Genomic DNA, 20707 nt, shown 5'->3' on the forward strand with positions numbered 1-20707 from the left:
AGTTAAAAATACATGTGATGGTAACAATTTGTTTACCTGAATGCTTTTTGGTATAAAAAATTAAGATCTTAATGAAAACAAAGTCCAAATATAGTCTTAAATGATAAGCATAACTGCTACAATTTCTGAAGTTTCAGTTTTAGCTTTTCCTGTTTTAACCATAGTTATAACCATATGTTGACAAGTCACCATTACCAAAAAGCAGCATGGGTAATTTAACAGTATATGGTTTAAGTTGTCCCTATAAATTTTAAATAGAATTTCCAATTATTAGTACATTTAACATATATAAATTACTTCATTTCATTAAAAAATTAAAATGACAATTATTTCATGTTTAATTTCTTTATTTTCTCCAGAATATCTTAATATTGAAACCCAAGTTGTTACTTTGAGAAAGGGAAAGACAGAGAAACATGAAGAGACAAACATTTCATTTCATTTAACTTATGGTATTGTGAGCAGTCACTTTTGTAGGCAACACTTGTTTTCTTTGTAGAAAAGAAATAAAAAACAAACAGCACCATTAAAGAATGCATGATCCCTGAATTCTAAACAAAACACTGTCTAAAAATTTTTGTAAATGCTTGTTGCACTCAGTCACATTTAGTCAGGTATCAAAGCAAGCGTAACAGTATTAAATTGTTGCAGTCTTACTGAATCAACTGCTCCCCCTTCTGAGGATTTTACACACCTTTTCTGAGTTTTTCCTGTGGGAATAATATATTCTTTGGTAGAGGACTGAAGGAGGATTTTACTTTTCTGTATGCTGATATAAAATGTCTATGTAGGTTCAGGGCCTTCGCCCCCAATCTGTTTGTCATGCATGTTATGTTTGGGTTGATTTCACATTTTGCTGTTACACTGTAGGAGTAATACCGCCTTTAAAAAAGGCATTAAATGGCTAATGTCAAACAGATGTAAACATTCAGAATACTGACCAAAAAAAAAAAAAAATAGTACAAACGAACACACATTAAAAAAAAAAGAAACTACTGAAAATATGTATCATATCAGGTTTCCATGAAGCAGGGGAGGGAGGGGAATACAGCAGTACAAGAAAATTATGGCAACCAAGTAAAGCACTTTCTTTGAAACATTCAAGAACAGTACAAATACAACAAAGTTTTTCTACAGTCTAAATTATTCTGCAACTATCAAATATAGTACAAAGCGAAATAGTATGTGCTATAAAAAAGCAGCTCCTTTAAATTATAGTAAAAATGCTTTTTGTTCGCTTTACAGTGACAAAGCATGAAGACTGAAGACGACAGGAATTTTATATTTAGTAACATTTTGGCTACATAGGCCCCTGACAGTCTGATTCAGAGTTCCTGTTCTAGGACTCTACACAATTGTTCTCTGGGAACGCAGATGGACCGTGACTCTGGGCTCTGCATGCTCAGGGAGTCATTCCCACTAGGCAGCTACCGCTGTGCTGGGCCTCACCACCATACAGACGATGCTACCCTAGGCTTGGCTTCAGCTTCTAAAACCTGGGACTTCATCATACCACGGAGGAACTGGGAAACCAGAGGCCACGGTAGGTAACTTCCACTTTTGAAATTGTGCGGGGGTTTGTAAAGGAAATGGGGCTACAGCAACGGGTATTCCTACTCTCGAGTGCATTATAAAGCACCATATGCACCAGCTTGTTTTTGTGTGTTTATTTTGAACCAAGTTAAGAATATCCAAGGTCCAGCAGTCAACTAAACTTTCTATATAGCTCATCCCAGAAACACATACCACCCCGAAGTCTTTATAGCAACCAGGCTCAACCTCATAGGTTTGTTTTCAAGTTTTTTTTTTTCTTCAAACTAGACCTTCGCAGGGAAATATTATATAACTATGGTGCTCAGTTCACCAAAATTTCTGCTATTCTCACTTTGGGGAAGAAAATATTTTCATTTTGAAAATGAATTTGCATCACAATGCTCTTATTAACATGCCCATTAACTAACCTAAATGTCTTTATACACCTCAGGCATATGCATATCTTATAGGAGGAGGATTAGGGAATAGCAGTTTTCTTCCTTCCCCTGCTCCAAAAGTGCTACTTAGGGAAATACATCCTTTGTGATTAAAAAAAAAAAAAATTGTATGGTACATGTGCAAGTTCTATTCCTGATAAGAATAAAACTCTGTCCAGTAATCAGGATAATGCACACGCTAACATTTGCACACTACACCACAATAACCATGTAGTAAATAACATATTCCATTTGCACATAGCAGACACATGTAGAAATCAGAAAACTAAGAACCTACTCAGTCAATTCAAATATACTGGATTTTGTGTGTATATCTATTAAATGGAAACCTATAAAATATCTGACCCACATTTTACATCTAAATTTCTCTTCTTCCTTTCCCTTATATTTTAGCTTAAAGATATTAATTTTTCAGTAATATAAACCATATGAGAACACTAGGAATTTGAACTGGAGCAAAAAAAAAAAAAAAAAGCAAGGGCGCAGAAAAAATTATGCTAATCGGACCTGGATGATAGAATCCATGCACTATCAACAATTGATTCTCCAAGCCTGTTATGTGAAAAATCAAAACATACAGAAGGACACTTTTCCTTATTCCCAATAAGCAACTTGCAGGCAGTACTCAACAATGAAGGAACTGATAATGAGCTCAGTATCTCATCAGCCTCAATTGTACCTCACATACTGAGTGCAAAGGTTCTGTAGACTGGAGTTTCTTCCAACACCATGTCAGTTACTGATGTGATGGGTTTCAATTTGCTGGTGTAGACAGTATCTGACACTGGTATAGCAGTGACTGAATTTGGAAGGAGTTGGCATGCAAGTGTCTGTATTATAGGGGTGCCCCGCTGTGAGACTAAGAGCATGATCTTCGAAATCAGGGTATCAGAGCCAGGCAGACAAAGACACCACTGATAAGGATGCCACCCCAACACAACCTGGCATGCAGTGAAGAGAAAACTAAGGATCCGCTGGAACTTATGCTGCTTTCCTCGGGAAAGGCTGGTTAAGTGCATTGCTAACTTTTTCAGTCATTAGTTTTGCCAATTTTACTGTGAGAAACAGAAATGACAGTACTGAAGCACCCACATCATGGCTACAGCAGCAGGCCTTTCTTTGCTTTCTTTCTAAGATAAAGTACCTCTCACTATCAGCAATTTGTTATTCGAAATGATGTCTGTATCACCTAAAGAAATTTGGCAACATCACAATATGGAGAAAAAAACATATCATATAGTTGGTTATTATAAAAAAATCACAAGTGCTCTTGTTTTCAGGAATGTAATTTCTGCTCATTCCAGTCAACTTTTAAGACGTGTTTTACGGGAATGTCAAAAAGTTTACAGTGATTAGGATGATCCCATGTGAAAATACTGGTCATTCTTACCCTGGATACAGATGATTCCCCACCCCCCCATGTTTGCTTTTTAAATTCTACAGCCACAATCAATCAATGGGTTAATGGCACTCCACATTTTGTGCTCTGTAATCTGAAGTGAAATGGGCATGGTTGGTTTTTGTTTTCTTTCATCTTCCCTCAATGTGGGTGTGCTTTTGAACTTGCTTTTGAAAACAGAGCCTCCTGAACTACGGCTGTCCTCTGGTATGAGGGTGGCCAAAGTATATGGAATGTAGCTCAAATACTCAACACGCAGACTTATACTGGATGCACACTGAAGATAACTGTTAAGATGCAGTATCCCTTTTTCAAAAGCAGTTCCCCCAAATATGAAGAATGTATTGAATATACCTGAGGGAAAAAACAAAACGTGCCATACCTAGAACAGTTTTTTTTCAAAATAAGGGTTATTTCAAAGTTGAATTATATAGGTTGTAAATAATGAGAAAAGCGATTGTTCTGAAAATGTTGACACTTTAGCCTCGGGTAGTCCCTTTTATCATCAATGACACTTTTACAAAGATATGGCCAACCTCTGCAAGGTCTGAAGCCAGAATGCATGGGTGTCATCAATAAAGGGCTACAATGATTTCCATCCCCCACTTTTAATACCTAGTAATTCATTAGAGTAAATAGGATATTTACATTATCAACACATTTATGTGTGCATATACAGCATCTTATTTCCTTGCTTTGAAGTTTAGGGTCTTTTTTTTTTTTTTTTTTCCAAACCTGCTCTTAAAAGCCACACATGAAGCTCTAAAATCCTCTGGGCTTATGGCTATTGGCTGGCCAATTGCTGTCATATGATCAGGTGTCAAAGGGCTAGAACCAGATTGCTGGGCATGAGTCCCATGCAATTTCAGATGTAGGACACATTTCACTACCATATGTGTACAAATTCCAAGGAAGATCCAGATATTCTGCCATAGTCTCTGAGAAAGTAAAACAGGAGGAAAGATAATACTCAGGACAGTGGATTTCATTAATGGCATACCTCCTTTAATACATCTTTTGTGATAGGAGTAAATACAAGGAATCACACATTTAAATCAGATTCCCCTTTCTAAATAGGATTTAATCACTGTGGTAAAGCTAGGTCCAGAAAAGTCAACTGTAAAATTCCTTTCTGTAATGGCTCATCTATAGAAAAATGCATAACCACTTTAAATCATTCCTCTCATTCTCCTTACACATCTGCACTTCTGGTTATTAAGTAACTAAAAATATCCTTTTCCTATCTACACCTCGGTTAAAAGAAAAACAAAAATGGGGCATTGACTTGTATACACATGGACAGAAAGAAACTTTCCAAAGCTAGGAATGGCAACTGAACACATAAAAGACATGCCAGTGAGCCATTCAGTTGGGATGCATCCTCCCCTTTATGAGAAATGCAAGAAAATAATGCCATAGAGAAAAGGTACCTGCTCCAAAGCAAAATAAATTAGCATGATAGAAACCACTGCATTATTCGATTTGTTGTTGCTGATGCTATTTGGCTTTTCCGTGTGGAAAAGGGATACTGCATCTTTCACTCAGCTCTTATCGTACAACCAGGCATGCTACACAGAGTTTTGAAGGACCTATGCAGTCGTCATGGCAGAAGGCCCCACAGCCTTTGCACACAATCATGGCTTTCAGCCGGCAAGAGCATTTCAGTTCCAATTCATCTGCATTGCTGCTGTCGGCAAAGTTCTGAACGGGCATCTGAGCATTCTGACCAGACAAGCCCGTGGCAGGATTGGAGCCACTTCCCAAAATCCCAATGGACTTTTCAATTGCAGATGCTGCCCTTTTGAAACTCGTGCTACCAAAGTGTATTGTTGGATAATTTCCACAGAGCTGCTGTTGTTGCTGCACCTGCATTTTCTGAGCAGCTAATTGGGTAAAAGGCTTTTGTGGCTCAGAAAGCAAATAGGAAGAGAAATCTGCATTTTTTAGCGCAAATGCTTTTAACTGTTCTTTCATTTCATTCTGGTCATAGGGAACTTGTTTCATGCCCAGTTCACAGCTGCTGCTTAAACCTTCCTCAAAAGAAAGAGGTTCTGATTTTATATTGCTACATATGCCCGTGGACTGTGGCCAACTAAGTCTCTTAGTGGTTTCCATGGTAACTGGAGGTTGTTTTTGATCGGATGGGACTTCTGCATTAGGGAGAGGTGGAGGTAGTGGAGGTGGTGGTGGGGGAGGCGGGGGCAAAGCCAAGGGTGGAGGGGGAGGGGGAGGGGGAGGCGGCGGTGGCGGCGGATGTACTAGTGCTTTGTTTGGCATTGCGTGTGCAGTGCCTCCCACCTCATCACCTTCTTTCATGGGCATATTGGGCGATAACATGTTGGCTAACCTTAGCTGGTGAGGGGCTGAGGAAAGACTAACCTCTCCCAATCCCTTCTGTTCAAGATGCCTGTTGAAGGCAAATGCATTACACCCAACTGGGGTCTTGGAAGAAGCCTGTAATAGAGCTGCAGTAGGAATGGGGCCCCTGGGAGCCATAGGCATTTGGTAAAACTGCTGTCTGTGTGAGGTACCAGCATCAGGGTGGAAGCCGCCATTCTTGTCAACATGAAATAGGTTCTGCTGGAAGCTACACGAGGGGAGCAGCCGCTTTTGCTGTTTGACCTCAGGGCTGTGAACAATTCTGTTCTGCATGGAGTGCTTGTTTAGCCATTCTTGCTTAAATGGCTGGCTGTGTCCTAGCTGACTCATGCCGGAATTGATGACACAAGGCACCCCTTTAACATCTGGCTCCACCAACAATTTTCCTGGTTCACATTTAACTTGAGTGTGTTCTCCTACAGTCCTAGCTACTCTCTTTTTGGGGTGGTTTTCTCGCTTTTTCATTTGGAGTGGTGCCAGAGTCCCTGCCAAGTAGCCCTTACCATCAGGATTTGGAGAGCTGGGCGGAATTTCAACGTTTCTCTCTGGTGCTGTTTTACCCACTGAGGTAGTTTGAAGAGGCAATGGAAGCCTGTTGATTTCGAGCTTGGCTCCCAATCTGGGCTGTGGCAACACTTTTTCCAAAGGCAGGTTGCCCTGTAGTAACTGCGTCACCAGTGGATTGTTAGCCTCCACAGAGGACAGACGACAGCTTGAGCTCCCTGCACCAGGGACTCTTTTCAGGGTGTCGGTAGCCAAGGAAATAGCCTCTTCCATGGGACTCGAAGTGGAAGCTTTTGCGTTCTGTGTTTGTTGTACACTAGAGGCTCCCTCTGCAGCCGGGGGAGGCAGCTCGGGGGCGGGGAAGTCTTCAGTGTCCATTCTAAAGCCCTTGTCTGCTTCGTGAAGTTCAGATTTCACAGGAAGAGCAACATTTGTTATGAGATTCCTGGGATGAAGTTCTGACACGTTCAAGTAGCTGGCATGTTCAGTTTTGATAGCCTTTGGACAGCTTTGCTCTAGATATTCTTTTTGTTTACTTGAACCCGAGTGAGTAACCAGAGGCTGTCCTGTGCTCCTCATCCCATCATCATTCCAGCAAATCCGGTTACTTGGGTTATACTGATTGCTACAGGTTGTGTCTGCTTCACTTTTGAAAGGAGCTGGGCCACGTGCCTGCTCAGCAAAGTTATGACTGGGAGCAGTCGGCTCATTTAATTTATCTGGAACAAGGGGTAATTCTCGGAGACTTGTGCAGGTGGCCTGCAATGTTTTACCGTCTTGTTTTGCTGCCGAAGCAGCAATGAAAGTGGAACTGTGATCTACACCTTCATTGGCAACTGGCTCAGGCCTGCTAATCACAGACACCTGAGGACACGCCATGGGCTGTACGGATGCCTCTGTCCTCACTGGCCTGCCCTGCAGGTCCAAGCTGGCTTCTGAGCTTTCAACGGAGACAGTCAGAGACAAACTGGAGGTCAGCGTGGTGCTGTGGTCAACGATGACTTTACACGGAATTGATCGGTTTATGGCTGCTGGTGCAAAGCCCCCTGGTGGTTGCTGAGGTTTTCCAGAATTATCTGCCCTGTTTCGAGGCCCTGAATTTTTGTCCAAGCTTTCAGCACTTAATTTGGGAGGACTATCATAAGAGTTTATTGTCAGCATGTTTCCAGTAAACATTGCAACGGTCGGGTGTGCAACCAGAGAGTCTGTGACCGCTACGGAATCACTGCAGCCGAGGGCTGCTCTCACAGTGGTACCCATGGATACAGTGGCCTGTTCTTCACTCCCAGGTATGGCTATCTTCTCAGAAGGAAATCTGTTGTTAATTCCCGTTGGGGGAATCAAGACAGAGTTAGTGGAGAGGTGGTTTGGCAAATTGTTTCCGATGGATGGAGTTGGCACAGAGGTGTACTGAGTGGAGACTAAGTTACTAGCACTGCTGCTTGATATTAGTAACTGCTTATCATCCATGGAGCTTGATATGCTGGAGCCCTCTGTAGTGGCTGAAATGGGAGTGCTTTCAATACATTTTGGTATAATGGCTACGCATGGAGTGTCAGTTCCCTGGATGGTTTTTAACATGCTTATATTACAAGTAGAAATTGTAGTGTTTGCACTGTCAACAGACATTAGGACAGAGGATTTATCAACAGAACTCACAAAGGGATGTTCTTTAATTGCTCCCGATATAGCAGTGCTGCAAACAGATACAGGGACAGAATTTTTATTAAAAAGCATGGGCACACTGCTATTTTCAGAAGAGGTAGATGAAACAATTTTCTCAGATAAATGTGACACAGGTATGTTTTCATCAGAACTATGCACAGATAAGTCAGTGGCAGTTTCTGGAAGTTTACTTGGGTTAAGAGACTGCTGTAGTACAGTGGTGGTCTCCCGGAGGTGGGCAGACTTGTTGCTAGGAGATCTACAGTTTGGATTGACAATAATGACACCAGTCGAACCTTCCATTTTTGTTTCAGGGGTAGAAGAGACTTCTAAGTTTGGAGGCCCTTCCTTTGAGCTGAGTGGAGGCAATCGGGTCTCTTTAGAGGTCTGGAAGAGATGGGCTCGAGCTTGATGCTTTGCAAAGAGCTTAGCCTTTGTCTGCTCTTTGATGTGTGCCAGAGTTCTCGCCTTTCCACCCTCTCCTGGACTTCCCATGGCTCCAGAGACAATGCTCGCTGCAGCAGCCACAGCAGCAGCTGCAGCAGCCTCTCGCTGGGCCCGAGCTTGTTGGGCCCGGGCCTTGATATCTGCGAGGGTCCTGGCTCCTGTGTTCCTCCCGCCACTGACAGATGTGCTAGTGGATGCTCGAGACTCAGGTTTGGAGACTGGTTGGCTCTTGATTATAAAAGGTGGCCCAATTTTGGAAAGCTGAATCTAAAAGGAGGAGAGAAAAAAAAATATAATGTGCTTCATACATGATCACAGAGGAGGCACGTAGAATGTGATAATGCAAGGGAAAAGACTAGCTGCATTCTCTCATAATGTGCCATGAACTACACCTAAATCCCTGGATGCACCTTTAGGGCATAAAGCAACAAGAAACCTAGTATGAATAGAAAAAATTAAGTTCTTAATCTGTTTTTTAATCTACAAAAACATCCATTGTACCTTCATTTGGCATGGAAATGAAGCATCTTCTTCATGCATCATACAAATGGATACAAAATTCATGCTTCTAGAAGTGCGGTAGGCTAAAAAGACTTCGAGATATTTAATTTTAAAATATCTTTTTTAGTGGCATAAAAAAGTGGAACTTCAACTCTATTTGAGTTTGTCTGTCTTAATTTGACCCAAAGAAAAAAGCCCTGACCGAGATGTTGACAACTAGAATTCTCATTTTGACTTTACACAAAGGAACTTTGTGATCCTAGGCTAATCACTGTGTACCTCAGTTTCTCCAATAACCTCTCTGAGCCAAGAACGCTATGATTTTTATGCACTCCCATGCTACCTTGCATGCTGCTTTATACATATATGATAAGAACACAAGAGAAGTTTGTAAACTCAGTTGTAAAATGAGACTAGTTATTTCTGGTCTATTTCCTTCAAAGAGCTGTTTTAAAGATGGAATGAGACTACATTTGTCAGAGTGTTCTGTTTTCCAAAGGGATTGTATTATCATTACATTTGCATAAAGGCAAGGGAAACTCTGATTTTCTGTCTCTAAAGGTTTTATGCATTGGACAGTTTCTTTTGATATTGGTAATCCATAATCTGCTGAATTTTGTAAACGTCCCAACCCATACTGTTTACCAATTCTTGGTAATTAAGAGACTCACAGAGTCATCACCAAATTCATGAGGCACAAGGTCTAACAGCCAGCATTCCATAGCAAGGCTGTGTTGCTCTAGTCACTAAAAAGCATTCTTAGTCATGGCTGTGTAGAGCTGGAAGGAATCTAGTTGACGTCCCTCATTTCACAGTTGAGGAAACTGAGGCTGTGCAGGTAAAGTAGTTTGCCTTGGGATCATATAACTATTGAGTGACTAGAGCCTTTGGACTTCCCATTCGGTGTTGTTTCCATGTATTCTGCTTCCTTTTTCTCCAGATTATACATATCAATTTAGAATTATACTTTGGAACTTTGATAGATGAAATTGTCTTCCTGAGCTATCTTGTTTCTCATTTTCAAACTGCTTGTGAAGTCTCTCTTCTATTCCAAAGGCCAAAAAAAGAAAAGATAGTTTTGAGGAGAAGATTCAATTTGCTCTTTTAGTATTTCTCCTATGTAAAAAATTAAACATATTTTAAATAAACTTAAATATCCTTAAGCAAGAGCTCTTAAGACCAAACATCAAATATTCTTGTAGTATTTACCTTTTTTCAAATCAGTGCTTAATTTATTAATTAATGTGCTCAAATAATATGGCAAGATAGTAACATCTTGCAAGATTCTGACATATCACAACCAGGATACTGACATTGATACAATTAAGATACAGAACATTTCCATGACTACAAATTTCCCTCATGTTGTTATCTATCTATCTTTACATAAAGTCCATATGACTTTGAAAATAAGCTTTTGACAGACTGGCATGTTTAAAAATATCTCCTATGAAAAGTTTATATTATTATTTCTATTGCTTCAGAAATTAAAATGCATAGTAAGTTTTTAATTGAACTTAATGCTCATCTTTTACACCTCTAGAATCTTGCTTACTAGAGACCGCTTTATTAAAAAGAGTAAGTACAACCATAATTTTAAAGTCAGCCTGTGGAGAACCTGAGTCATATATAAAATGAAAATTTTGTGGATTTTATGTCTACATATACAGCATAATATTTTTAATTTAAAAAGCTTGAGATGTTTATAATTCTAGACCAATGCTATGATGGAATAATCCACTTTACTGTACAACAGTATAAATGCACTTAGATAAAAGCATCAAGTCAGTATAAATGACAGAGGGCAGAAACTTAGAAAAAATTACACTGGGTTTATGGTGTAAGTTCCCTAAAGAACTTTTATAGAAAACTAAATTATCTTTCACATTTTCCCATGTTTACATAGGTCTCTGTCCTACACCTTGAAATCCCCATAAACCCAGGTGTCTCAGTGGCCTGGAGACATTTCCAGGCCCTATTCTCTCTCAATTCTTTTTCCTTTAATGCTGGGTCTAAACATATGCATGTATCTAAACTGCTTTTATGAATTCAATACATAGTCATAAAGAGGATCATTTACTATTAGAGGATTAGATTATAAATTGCTGCATAAAACCTAGAAGGAAGAAAATCTAATTATTCTTGAAAAATTAGGCTTCTAAATAGGAAAAGCCTATCTATGGAATTGCCTTTTGTTTATTTAATACCATACCTTGAGAGGGGGAACCCTTGGTTCCTCTCTTGGAGGCTGTTCTTTCTCAGGTGGGCTGCTAGATGATATGTTCCGGGTTGACTGATCATCTTCTATCCTAGCTCTCTTTTCCTTACAGATTCCAAAGCTGTGTTGCTCTGCAGTTTTCCTCTTTGATATCTCTGAATCTCTACTTTCATTTCTTATCCCATCAGGTGACTTGGAGGGCTCTGATGACTTGGAAGTATGTAAGGTTTCTAACCGACTCTGTGTACTCCCTTGCTTATGTGTTTTATTTCTAGAGCCTTCTGAAAATGAAGCCTTATCCACTGATGAGATATATTGCTTGTCCTGTAATTTAGCAGATGGAAGCTCATTTCCCTTATTATCTGTCCCTTCAGAAAAGACAGATAATTCCAATGGTGAAGGTAACACTTTTTTTTCTGTTCTTTGCAGGACGCTATGATTTTTAACTTTTATCATTTCAGTAGAAGCAAGTTCTGGAATCAAAGCAGGATAGGGCTTCTCAGTGTCAACATGTGATTTACAAGTTTGCTGACTCAGAGTCTTATTGTGCAAATCTTCAGATGGAAATGCTTCAGGAGCAATGGAAGAAGAACTCATCATGATGGGTTCGGGAGTATTAGATAGATTCTTCTGCTGGGAGGTAAGGTTGTCTCCCAGAGGTTTGGCAGTGGCGGAAGACTCATCTTTCTGTGGGGAGAGCGGCTCTTCAGAAACAGAAGGTGACTTTCTTTGCTGATGTGCCATTCTCTCATTTATGGAAGAGTTGGAAATTGGAGATGTTTCTGAAGGAAGTGGCAAACTGGATACAAAAGTGGTCTCAGAGGTAAGAAGCATGGAAGACACTGAAGAAGTTTCTGATGTTAAAGGTAAGTCAGACATTGGTGAGGTTTCTGATGTTAAAGGTAAGTTGGATACTGGTGATGCTTCCGATGTTAATGGTAAGCTGGACATAAGAGATGCTTCTGATATTTCAGGTGAAGTGGATATTGGAGATATTTCTGACATCAAAGATGCATGAAAGTTTTCATCAGTGGAATTTCTCTGGTTGTATTTGTCTGTATTTTCAGTGCTAGATACCTCAGAACAAAATGTTGTCTCAAGGGAGGCTGGAGTACATGATTCTTCTGATGTGGACTGTGTTTCCCCTCCTGGAGAAGGCAGGCTGGTACAGGCTCCCTCTGGGCTCTCAGAAGTAAAGGACGTTTCAGAGATGCAGGCATTTTCTGAAAGCTGTTCTTCAGGGTCACTCTGTAGCTCCATATCTATAGTAATTCCTTCATTTGGAAACTGGCCTTCTAGAGAAGATGACCCTGTTTTTATTTTGGGGGTACTGGTCTCTACTGCAGTTTCTGACTCCTTATGTTCTGTGTCACTGACATGAGTCACAGATGAAGTGGAAGGAACAAGAGAGTCACAGACTTCTAACTGATCGATAACAACTGTCATTTCTTCCTGGGGTGATTCTGACTTCTCTTCTATCTTAATTTCAATATGAGGCAAAGTTTCTAAAACATCATTCATCATAACACAGGATTCCAAGTTATCTTCAGGAGGTGCTATTTGGGGTTCTTCATGAGAATTGGTCAGACTTTCAGCCTCCTTAGAAAATTCAGGTATTGTCTTATGATTTTCCTCCTGGCATTCACAGATACTAGTCTCTACCTCTTCTGCAATTTCCTCCTGAATTATAGATTCTTCAGGGATCAAGATATCCTCTGACTCCGATTCTGCCATTATATCTTTAGCTGGAATTTCTACCATAGGGCAAAGAGTAGCACAGAAACCAGGCTCTGGAGAAGCTGGGCTTTTCATGCTTTTTGGCTGTTGTTCTGCCAAGGGTGTCTGTGCAGAAACTGGAAGGCCAGAAGTCCCACATGAAGAACTACTTTGAGCTCCAGCATTGTTTGGTCCAGTAGTGAGCTTCACAGATTCCTCTCTTGACATGCCCAGCCTGTACAGAAATTAGAGATAAATTATTGCTCAACCACAAAACATAAAAGGTACAACTGGGATCTCTCATGAATGTAGTATTCAATAGAAGTAAATGCATCAAATTACATTTATAATCATTATCATGTTTAATTTATGTAAACCAGTTTATAATGATGATGTTTCTTTGCTGCTTTTATAATCCCAACTAATACTCTGCTTTTGGTTAAGAACAGTCTAGATTTTTATTTTGTAAAGCAAGGAGATATGAGCCTTACCAAGTGTTAGTAAAGCAATATGAAAATTACATACAACAAAGTATTAGAAAATATTTATAATCACTAACATGCTTAATTTATGTAAACCAGTTTATAATGATGATGCTTCTTTGCTGCTTTTATAATCTCAACTAAAACTCTACTGCTGGTTAAGAACAGTCTAGATTTTTATTTTGTAAAGTAAGGAGATACGAGCCTTACCAAGTGTTAATAAAGGAATAAGAAAATTACACACAACAAAGTATTAGAAAATATGAGCAGAAGAGCAAAATAACATATAAAATATATATTTTTTAAATCCGCAAGTAGAAAGATGCTCTTATAATAGAAAATTATATAGTTTTCGGAGGATACAAGAGAACCAAGAAATTAAGATCAACGGAAGATGAATGAAATTCATCAAATTCTGAAATTGAAATGAGTTCCAAAGATTGGTTTTCTTAAACTAATCTAAGAAGTATTACTCAATCACCTTATTTTGGCATCTAACTATCTAACCTAAGACAACATGCAAATTTCATTAAAGAATAACAACATATTTGGGGTTATCAAAGTTATTCCACCAGCTTACATTTCTGTGAAGCAAGACTTTTAAATTCTTTTATGCAGATCTCTTACTGTAAAGATATTCCATACATGATAGGTATAGAAAATCAAGAAATAATTGAGCATGATGTTCAGGTCTTAAGGCAAATCTAATCAGAGTTACAATCAAGGGTACTGTAAATCACTGTTTTCTATCATATAATTTACATTGTCAGCATCAGATGGTAGAGAAATATGCTGCTCTAAATGAAGTTAAATTAGGGTACAGGCAATGGGAAAGATGAGCAGGAGAGAGAACATTTCCAGAGGAAAAAGCACATTTAAGTGAAGAAATATAGTCATGGTAACACTGATGCAAACAATACCTCAGTGAAAACCACTTTAACCTTTGCTTTTTAAAAATCCTCAATGTGAAAGGGAAATAACGCTGAATACGGTTTTTGGGTATTTGGCCATTGCCTTCTTTATTTAAATTCAGAAATCTCGGAAAAGGTAGAAAATACTGCCTTCATAAATATTCTCTTTCCTTTCAATGTTCTCTAAGATGAATTCAAACTAAGCTACAATCTATAACTATACTATACTGAGAGTATCAGAAAAACAACATTACAGATATATTTAAAGCAGAATAATCTGCAAGAAATAAGGTTCCTTGGGACTAGCTCAAGCAGAGGTACCATTGATACTAGAATAAGTATGTAACATTCAGAAATCTATCCACTGGCAGCCAAATTTCTGCTAGTTGGTTAATAATATTATTAAATATACATATAGGTAAGTGTATATGTACAACAGCACTGTATAAAATATGCCCATGTCAACATTTTCTTATTTTCATGGAAAAATACATTTAAGATTGCATAAGGCATAGGAGGAAGATGTTCACAGTTCCCCATACTACGCAAAGGAAAACCCTGGCCTCCAGAAATCTACACACAAGTTCACAAGCCAAGCCCTGTAATACTTAGCATTTATACAAGTGATGTAAACCAAATATAGAATAATATTATATTACAAAGAGATTAGGCAAGTGAGAATCATAATAAATATCTAAAAAAATTGGAAACTAAATCAGACAGATCTTAACTGGACATTAGTATGAATGTTTAGACACATTTTTGAAAAAGCTTAGAGCAACGAAAAGGCACGTGGTGTCAGTCAACTAAAAACTGTCTGGTGGTAGGGGAATAAAGGTAACCTGGGAGCAACAAAATGAGAAGGGCAGTCAATGAAATGTTTAAAATATATCTGCCATGCAATATGTAATGAAAGATAAAAAAGATCAAGAGACAAGTCCAGTGATGTGAGAGGACAAAAGCTACTGATAAACCACAGCAAAAAAAGGGCTAAGTAGAAGCATGTTTTGTATTCAGAGCTTGGTGACGGCAATGAGGGCGTCATGTTTATTAATAATATCATAGCTGTCACCTTCTAGGGAAGGGGCCCTAGATCTGATATCCAAGGGAATCCGGAAAGCCCCTAAATTTCATGCAAAAATTATGCATGTGTGTGAATTTTTCTGAGAAGGATTTGCAGGATTAAGACCCCAAGCAAGTTACTTAACCTCACTGTTATAAACCTGGGAAAATTATTTAGCTTCACTTTCCCTCGGCTTCCTAATTAAAAAAAAATTATGAATAATGGTATCCATCTTATGGAATTACTGGGAGGATTAAATGAAATATTTGCAAAGCTCTTAGAAACATATCAGAGCCAGTGTATACTCAATGACTATTTGTTGCATGAAAGAAAGCTCTCTGTAATTTAGGACCCTTGAACTGAGGCTCTCTGGGAGCAGAGCTTAGGTAGTCCTACAAACAATTGCATCCCTGGCATCCAGGAGAGTGTCTGGCACAGAGGAGATGTTAGATAAATACATTAAATTAATAAAAGAATGGGTCTATCACTAAAAAATTAAGAACCAATGCTTTGGAGGTACTATCTCAGTTATGCTTCTGCCGTTACCAAAAAGAGAGCTCCCAGCATTTTCTTTCACAGGCAAAAGGAGAGGGAAGAAGGCTCCTAAGTGGTCTTTAATCTTATTCTCCAGGGTTCTTAATCCTGCTGGGGATCAGCTTGACCTGGAAATCTTCTAAAACACAGACTCCTGGGCTCAACTCCTAGATTTTGATGCAAGCAGGCTTGAGTGATATTGTTGGTGACTTCATGTGAAGACATATAACTAGCTTGTCACATTTTTAATGTTTGAGAAAAGACATTAATTATCTCTATTTGGCTTTGCTTAAAAATATATATATACCCTGGCACAGCAATTGAAAACAGGCCTTCCTACTCAAGGGGACTGCCATTTAGGACAATTCATGGAGGCTAGCATATTCTGAGCACCCTACTCCAAGCGGTCTGTTAAGTATCTAATTTCTTTACATGAAGAGCTCTCACATGAGACTCCTTCTGGCATGTCTTTCTTTTCCCCATTTACAAGTGTAATTTTGTGAAATGAGATCACATGACATAGGTCGTGTTACCTGCAACCACCTATGTCCTTTACACAAAATAAAAACTTTCAAGTATTGATTTGTATGTGGGAGCTGGAGCATAAGTTCCTCTAAGGGGGATCTGAAGTGACTGTCAATAGTAAGTTCTTAAACCCCTCCATTTTTAGGGATCTGATTGTCTGAGACACTAATATTGCCAAAGCAGAACGTGCCTCTGTTAAACATGAGGCAAAGGTGAAACTGCTTTCAGGGTTAGTTCATTTGCTACCATGCTATGATGTAAACGCTCATGTTACTTAAAAAAAGAAGCACACATACACATAATAAATTAAAGACAGATTACACTTGAAGAGGAAGATAAAGCAAAAGATAACATCTCAGGGTCTCCCCAAAACAAGGACTAAACAAAGATTAAAATGCATTAGACACAGTCAATAATTTTAGAAAAGTGTGAGAATTAAATACATGCCTAAAATTATTTATCTATAAAGCATTAATTCATGAACATACTTGAAAACAGGGGAATTTTACTCATATCTATTAAGAAATTCAAAAGTGACTACTTTAAGATTTTATGTGCTATTTTCAGCCCAAAATAAAATTTCACGAACAAGTTATAAACCCTTGAAAATGCATTTTTTAAAAATTTAAGTGCTGATATCCCACTATAATTTCATCTGCAATTTCTTACACTGAGGGACTATTGCCTTTTATCACAGGTTTATTAAGTTTTACAGCATATGAGTGTGCTATGTGATGCAGAGAATTACATTTTCATTTCCTTCTCAGAGAAATGAGAAAAAATACTCCAGTACTTACTTTTCTCCATAAAACCTCTCAAAGAATTTTTCTTTCCAAGGTTCTGTTTTCTTTTCCTTCTCAATTTCTTGCCTTATCCGCAACTGCATTTCTGGGGTAAACTCTCCTAAAAAGAAAATGCTAATGTATTGAATAAATGTGGTCACATCTTTTGCCAATTAATAAAGAAAACATGTAATTCATCTGAGTAAACTTTTATGGATCTTGAAAAGTACAAGGACAAATAATGATAACATTTCTACATCTTCTCTTTTCATGAACATCACTCAAGATGTTCATAAAAATGCTAAAGCTAAATGCTTTAGAAGAACGCTAAAGCATTTGGCAAATGTATTACCTGCTAGGGGCTACAAATAAAAGAGTGTATATTCAGTGTCCTTAAGGAAATCAGTCTGCTGGAAATAGACTATAATACAATGTATAAAGCCCTGTATAGGTCATAATAATAAATGTAGTGAAATATAGAAAGTAAAGCGCTTAATGCTGCCTAGGTCGATTAAGGAGGACCACATATAGGAGCTGACTCTTGAGTTAGATTTTGAAGGTTGCTCAGGCTTTTATAAAGTAATTAAGTCACAAGGCACAGAGATACAAATCCATATATTTATGATCTTTTGAGTGGCCAATTGTGAGTAAAATATAGGAAGAAATAAAATGGGAAATAAAAGCTGAGGCCAATTACCCAACAGACGTTCTAAAGAAAGTTCTTCATTTTTCTATGAGAGACAGAGGGAGGTTCTGGTGGCATTCAGTGTGGAGGGAATATGGCCAAATAAGCTGCGTAGAAAAACAGGTCTGACAACAGAGTGAAGAAACTGGAGGACTGCAGCTATAGGACTACTGAATACCACACAGGAAAGGTGGAGATTACAGCTGGGCCAGTAGCAACAGGAATGTTGAAGAGGGAGGGGTCAAGTACAAGTAACAGTTCATGACCAGATAGGTGTGAAGAAAAGGAAGAGAGTCAAAGTCATCAGTAAGGTTTTAAACTGAGCAACTATGAGGACAGTTGTGACATTACAGAAATAGAGGAAACAGAAGAAGGAGTAGAGAGGAAAGAGAAGCTCGTGAATTTAATATTGGGCATCTTGGTTTAAAGTGCCTGTTATTAGCTAGTGAGATCTGCTAAGCATTTGAAAATAAAACACTGGGGAAGGAGTGGGGGGATTAGGCAAGGGTGTGAAAGCCAGATTTGAAAATTCTTGGCACGCTGGCAATAGCTAAAACCAAGGTGGTGAATGAGGCAGCTTAGGGAATACTATGATTAGAAAAGAAAATGCTGGAGGCATCAGATAGAAGAATAGGAGATCCTGATGAAAGCTGAGCAAGGGCTGGCAGAAACGTAGCCCCAGAAAAATAATTTAAAATCTGTTTTTAAAATCTAAAGTAGATGGTTTCAAGTCAGATGGAGTGAAAAAACAAATGAGATATTGATGAAGGAACTTGAAATGTAAGGACTGAGAACAGGAAATTGGAATTTGCCATTAGTAATTTTTTTTTTTTTTTTTTTTTTGAGACAGGGTGTCACTCTGTTGCCTTGGCTAGAGTGCAGTAGCATGATAAGTAGGTCAATCACTGCAGCCTTGACCTCCTGAGCCCAGGTGATCCATCCACTTTAGACTCCCTAGTTGCTGAAGACTGTAGGTATGCACCACCATGCCTGGCTGATTTTTGTATTTTTTGTAGAGATGGAGTTTCACCATGTTGCTTAGGCTGCTGGTCACTCCTGAGCTCAAGCGATCTGCCTGCCTAGGCCTCCCAGGGTCCTGGGATAACAGGCGTGAGCCACCACGCCTGGCTAGTATTCTTCTCTAGGAGGAATATTTCAGTTGTGTAGAGTGGGCCCACCCCTGACTATAAAGTTTGAGTGTGTAAAGAGGAAAAATACAGTAGCATTGGGCATTTTGTAGTCTTTCAAGAAACTTGGTGATTAAAGGAAGGATAAGGTGAAGTAGTAACTTCCGGGGAAGAGAGCATTAAAAGAAGTTTCTTTAGGTGCCAGGATGCTTAAGAGAATGCATAATGGATCAAACAATGTCATTAAAATTACCATCCCCAAGAAAATGTTGCTGCATCAAAAATTTTATGATGTCCAAGATAAAATAATGCTTTCTTCAAAAATATCTGACCTCAATAATGTCAAGTATAACAAAAGAATTAGTGAACTCATTTGGAAAGGGATATGAGTTATTTTACTAAATTAAAGTGTACTGTGGCGGAGAAAAGACTGAGAAATCAGAGAAAGGTACAAAGCTCAGTACCGTATGTGTACTCCAATATGTCACATAATAATAGAAAATACAAATTTACCTTCTGCCAGTCGCTGTTTCCACCCTTGTGCTGCATATGCAAAGAATTCATTATTTAGAGCTGAAGTACTGAGGCGTAAAATTCCATCACTTCCCATCTAGGAAAATAAGTCGACAAAAAGAAGGTTCCATCAGGAATAACTCAAAGCAAAAGTATGCAGGAAAGAAGCAAAAACTGAGTGGTGTTGGGCAGTGTATGTGTGAGGAGGAGGAAGGGGGAAGGAGACAGAAAGGAGAAGGGAGAGAGAGCAGGAGCTCCAGCGAGAGCATGTGCAGGGTTGGAGGAGGAGAGGAAAGGGACCCAACAAAAGATTGGTCTCCTGGGATGAATACTAGGAGATTAGATATATGCATTCTGCTTGCTGATGTGTAAGAGACAGAAATAATTAGTGTTGTCCTTGCCTGGCTTCTTATGTAGTTGGTAAGTAAATTTAAAACACATAACAAGTTAAACAATGTCAAGCATTAGGTGAGTGAGAATTAAGTTCAAAATGTAAAAGCTCGGAGAATCTATGTATGTGGACATGAGAGTGTAGGAAGAACCTGATGCAGCCTCATGAGAGTCTAAGAGGATCTGGACAGAATGGTTAGAGATAAAAGCATAAGGTATACTGTCAACGAGCATGAGCATTACTGTAGAAGCAGAACATAATGAACTATCAGTAACTGGGGCATTTATGAAGGTGTGAAGATGCTTTCACCTAGTACTAAAAGGCCTGGCAAACTGTAACCCCAACTAGATCTTCAAAGATTTCCTGTTACTTCCACATATAGAATTCATATATCCTAAGCACTAATTATAATTACCTGAAAACACATTTGGAGATTTCTTATCCTCATTTTTTGGTTTGTTTTTGATCTTCTCTACACTCCATTTTCACCTATTGAAATACTATCACTTTTTTAAAATTTAACTCAAATAATGCCTTCATGAATGTTTCAGTTCAATCATCATTCAGGAGCAAAGGAGAATATTGAACATAAAAAGCAAGTATATTATGTTAAGCTGGATAATGTCTAATCAAAGCCAGCAAAGAGAGGCACTGAGAACAAATGCAAGATATGCTTATTGTTGACGCTGTGACATCTATAGGGAGGCCACAGATTCGAGATCATGAGGGTCTTCATTTAAGATGGCACTGGTAACCACACTAAAATATTCAATACATTTGAAAATTTTCAGGCAAGATTTCATTTAGTAATTGATTTATTGTTTACTCATGCTCAATTATTTCATCTTATTCAACAGATACTTGTTAAGCCACT

The 20707-nt window shown here is 38.7% G+C and overlaps 1 protein-coding gene across 2 annotated transcripts in view; it reads right to left on the reverse strand.

Annotated features, from left to right (window-relative positions):
- Positions 1–329: 329 nt before the first annotated feature.
- ASXL3 (ASXL transcriptional regulator 3) overlaps positions 330–20707 on the reverse strand; it is a 145369-nt gene continuing 124991 nt past the window's right edge. For both annotated transcript variants that reach the window (XM_030810604.1, XM_030810606.1), the window contains exons 9-12: positions 19443–19539; positions 17133–17238; positions 11099–13055; positions 330–8652 (exon numbers count right to left, since the gene is read on the reverse strand). In XM_030810604.1, the coding sequence (XP_030666464.1) occupies positions 4939–8652; positions 11099–13055; positions 17133–17238; positions 19443–19539 (5874 nt within the window). In that variant the 3' untranslated portion in view covers positions 330–4938. The remainder of the gene's footprint in view (positions 8653–11098; positions 13056–17132; positions 17239–19442; positions 19540–20707) is intronic.

The sequence above is a fragment of the Nomascus leucogenys genome, chromosome 4 (assembly GCF_006542625.1).
Source record: "Nomascus leucogenys isolate Asia chromosome 4, Asia_NLE_v1, whole genome shotgun sequence".
Taxonomy (NCBI): Eukaryota; Metazoa; Chordata; class Mammalia; order Primates; family Hylobatidae; genus Nomascus; species Nomascus leucogenys.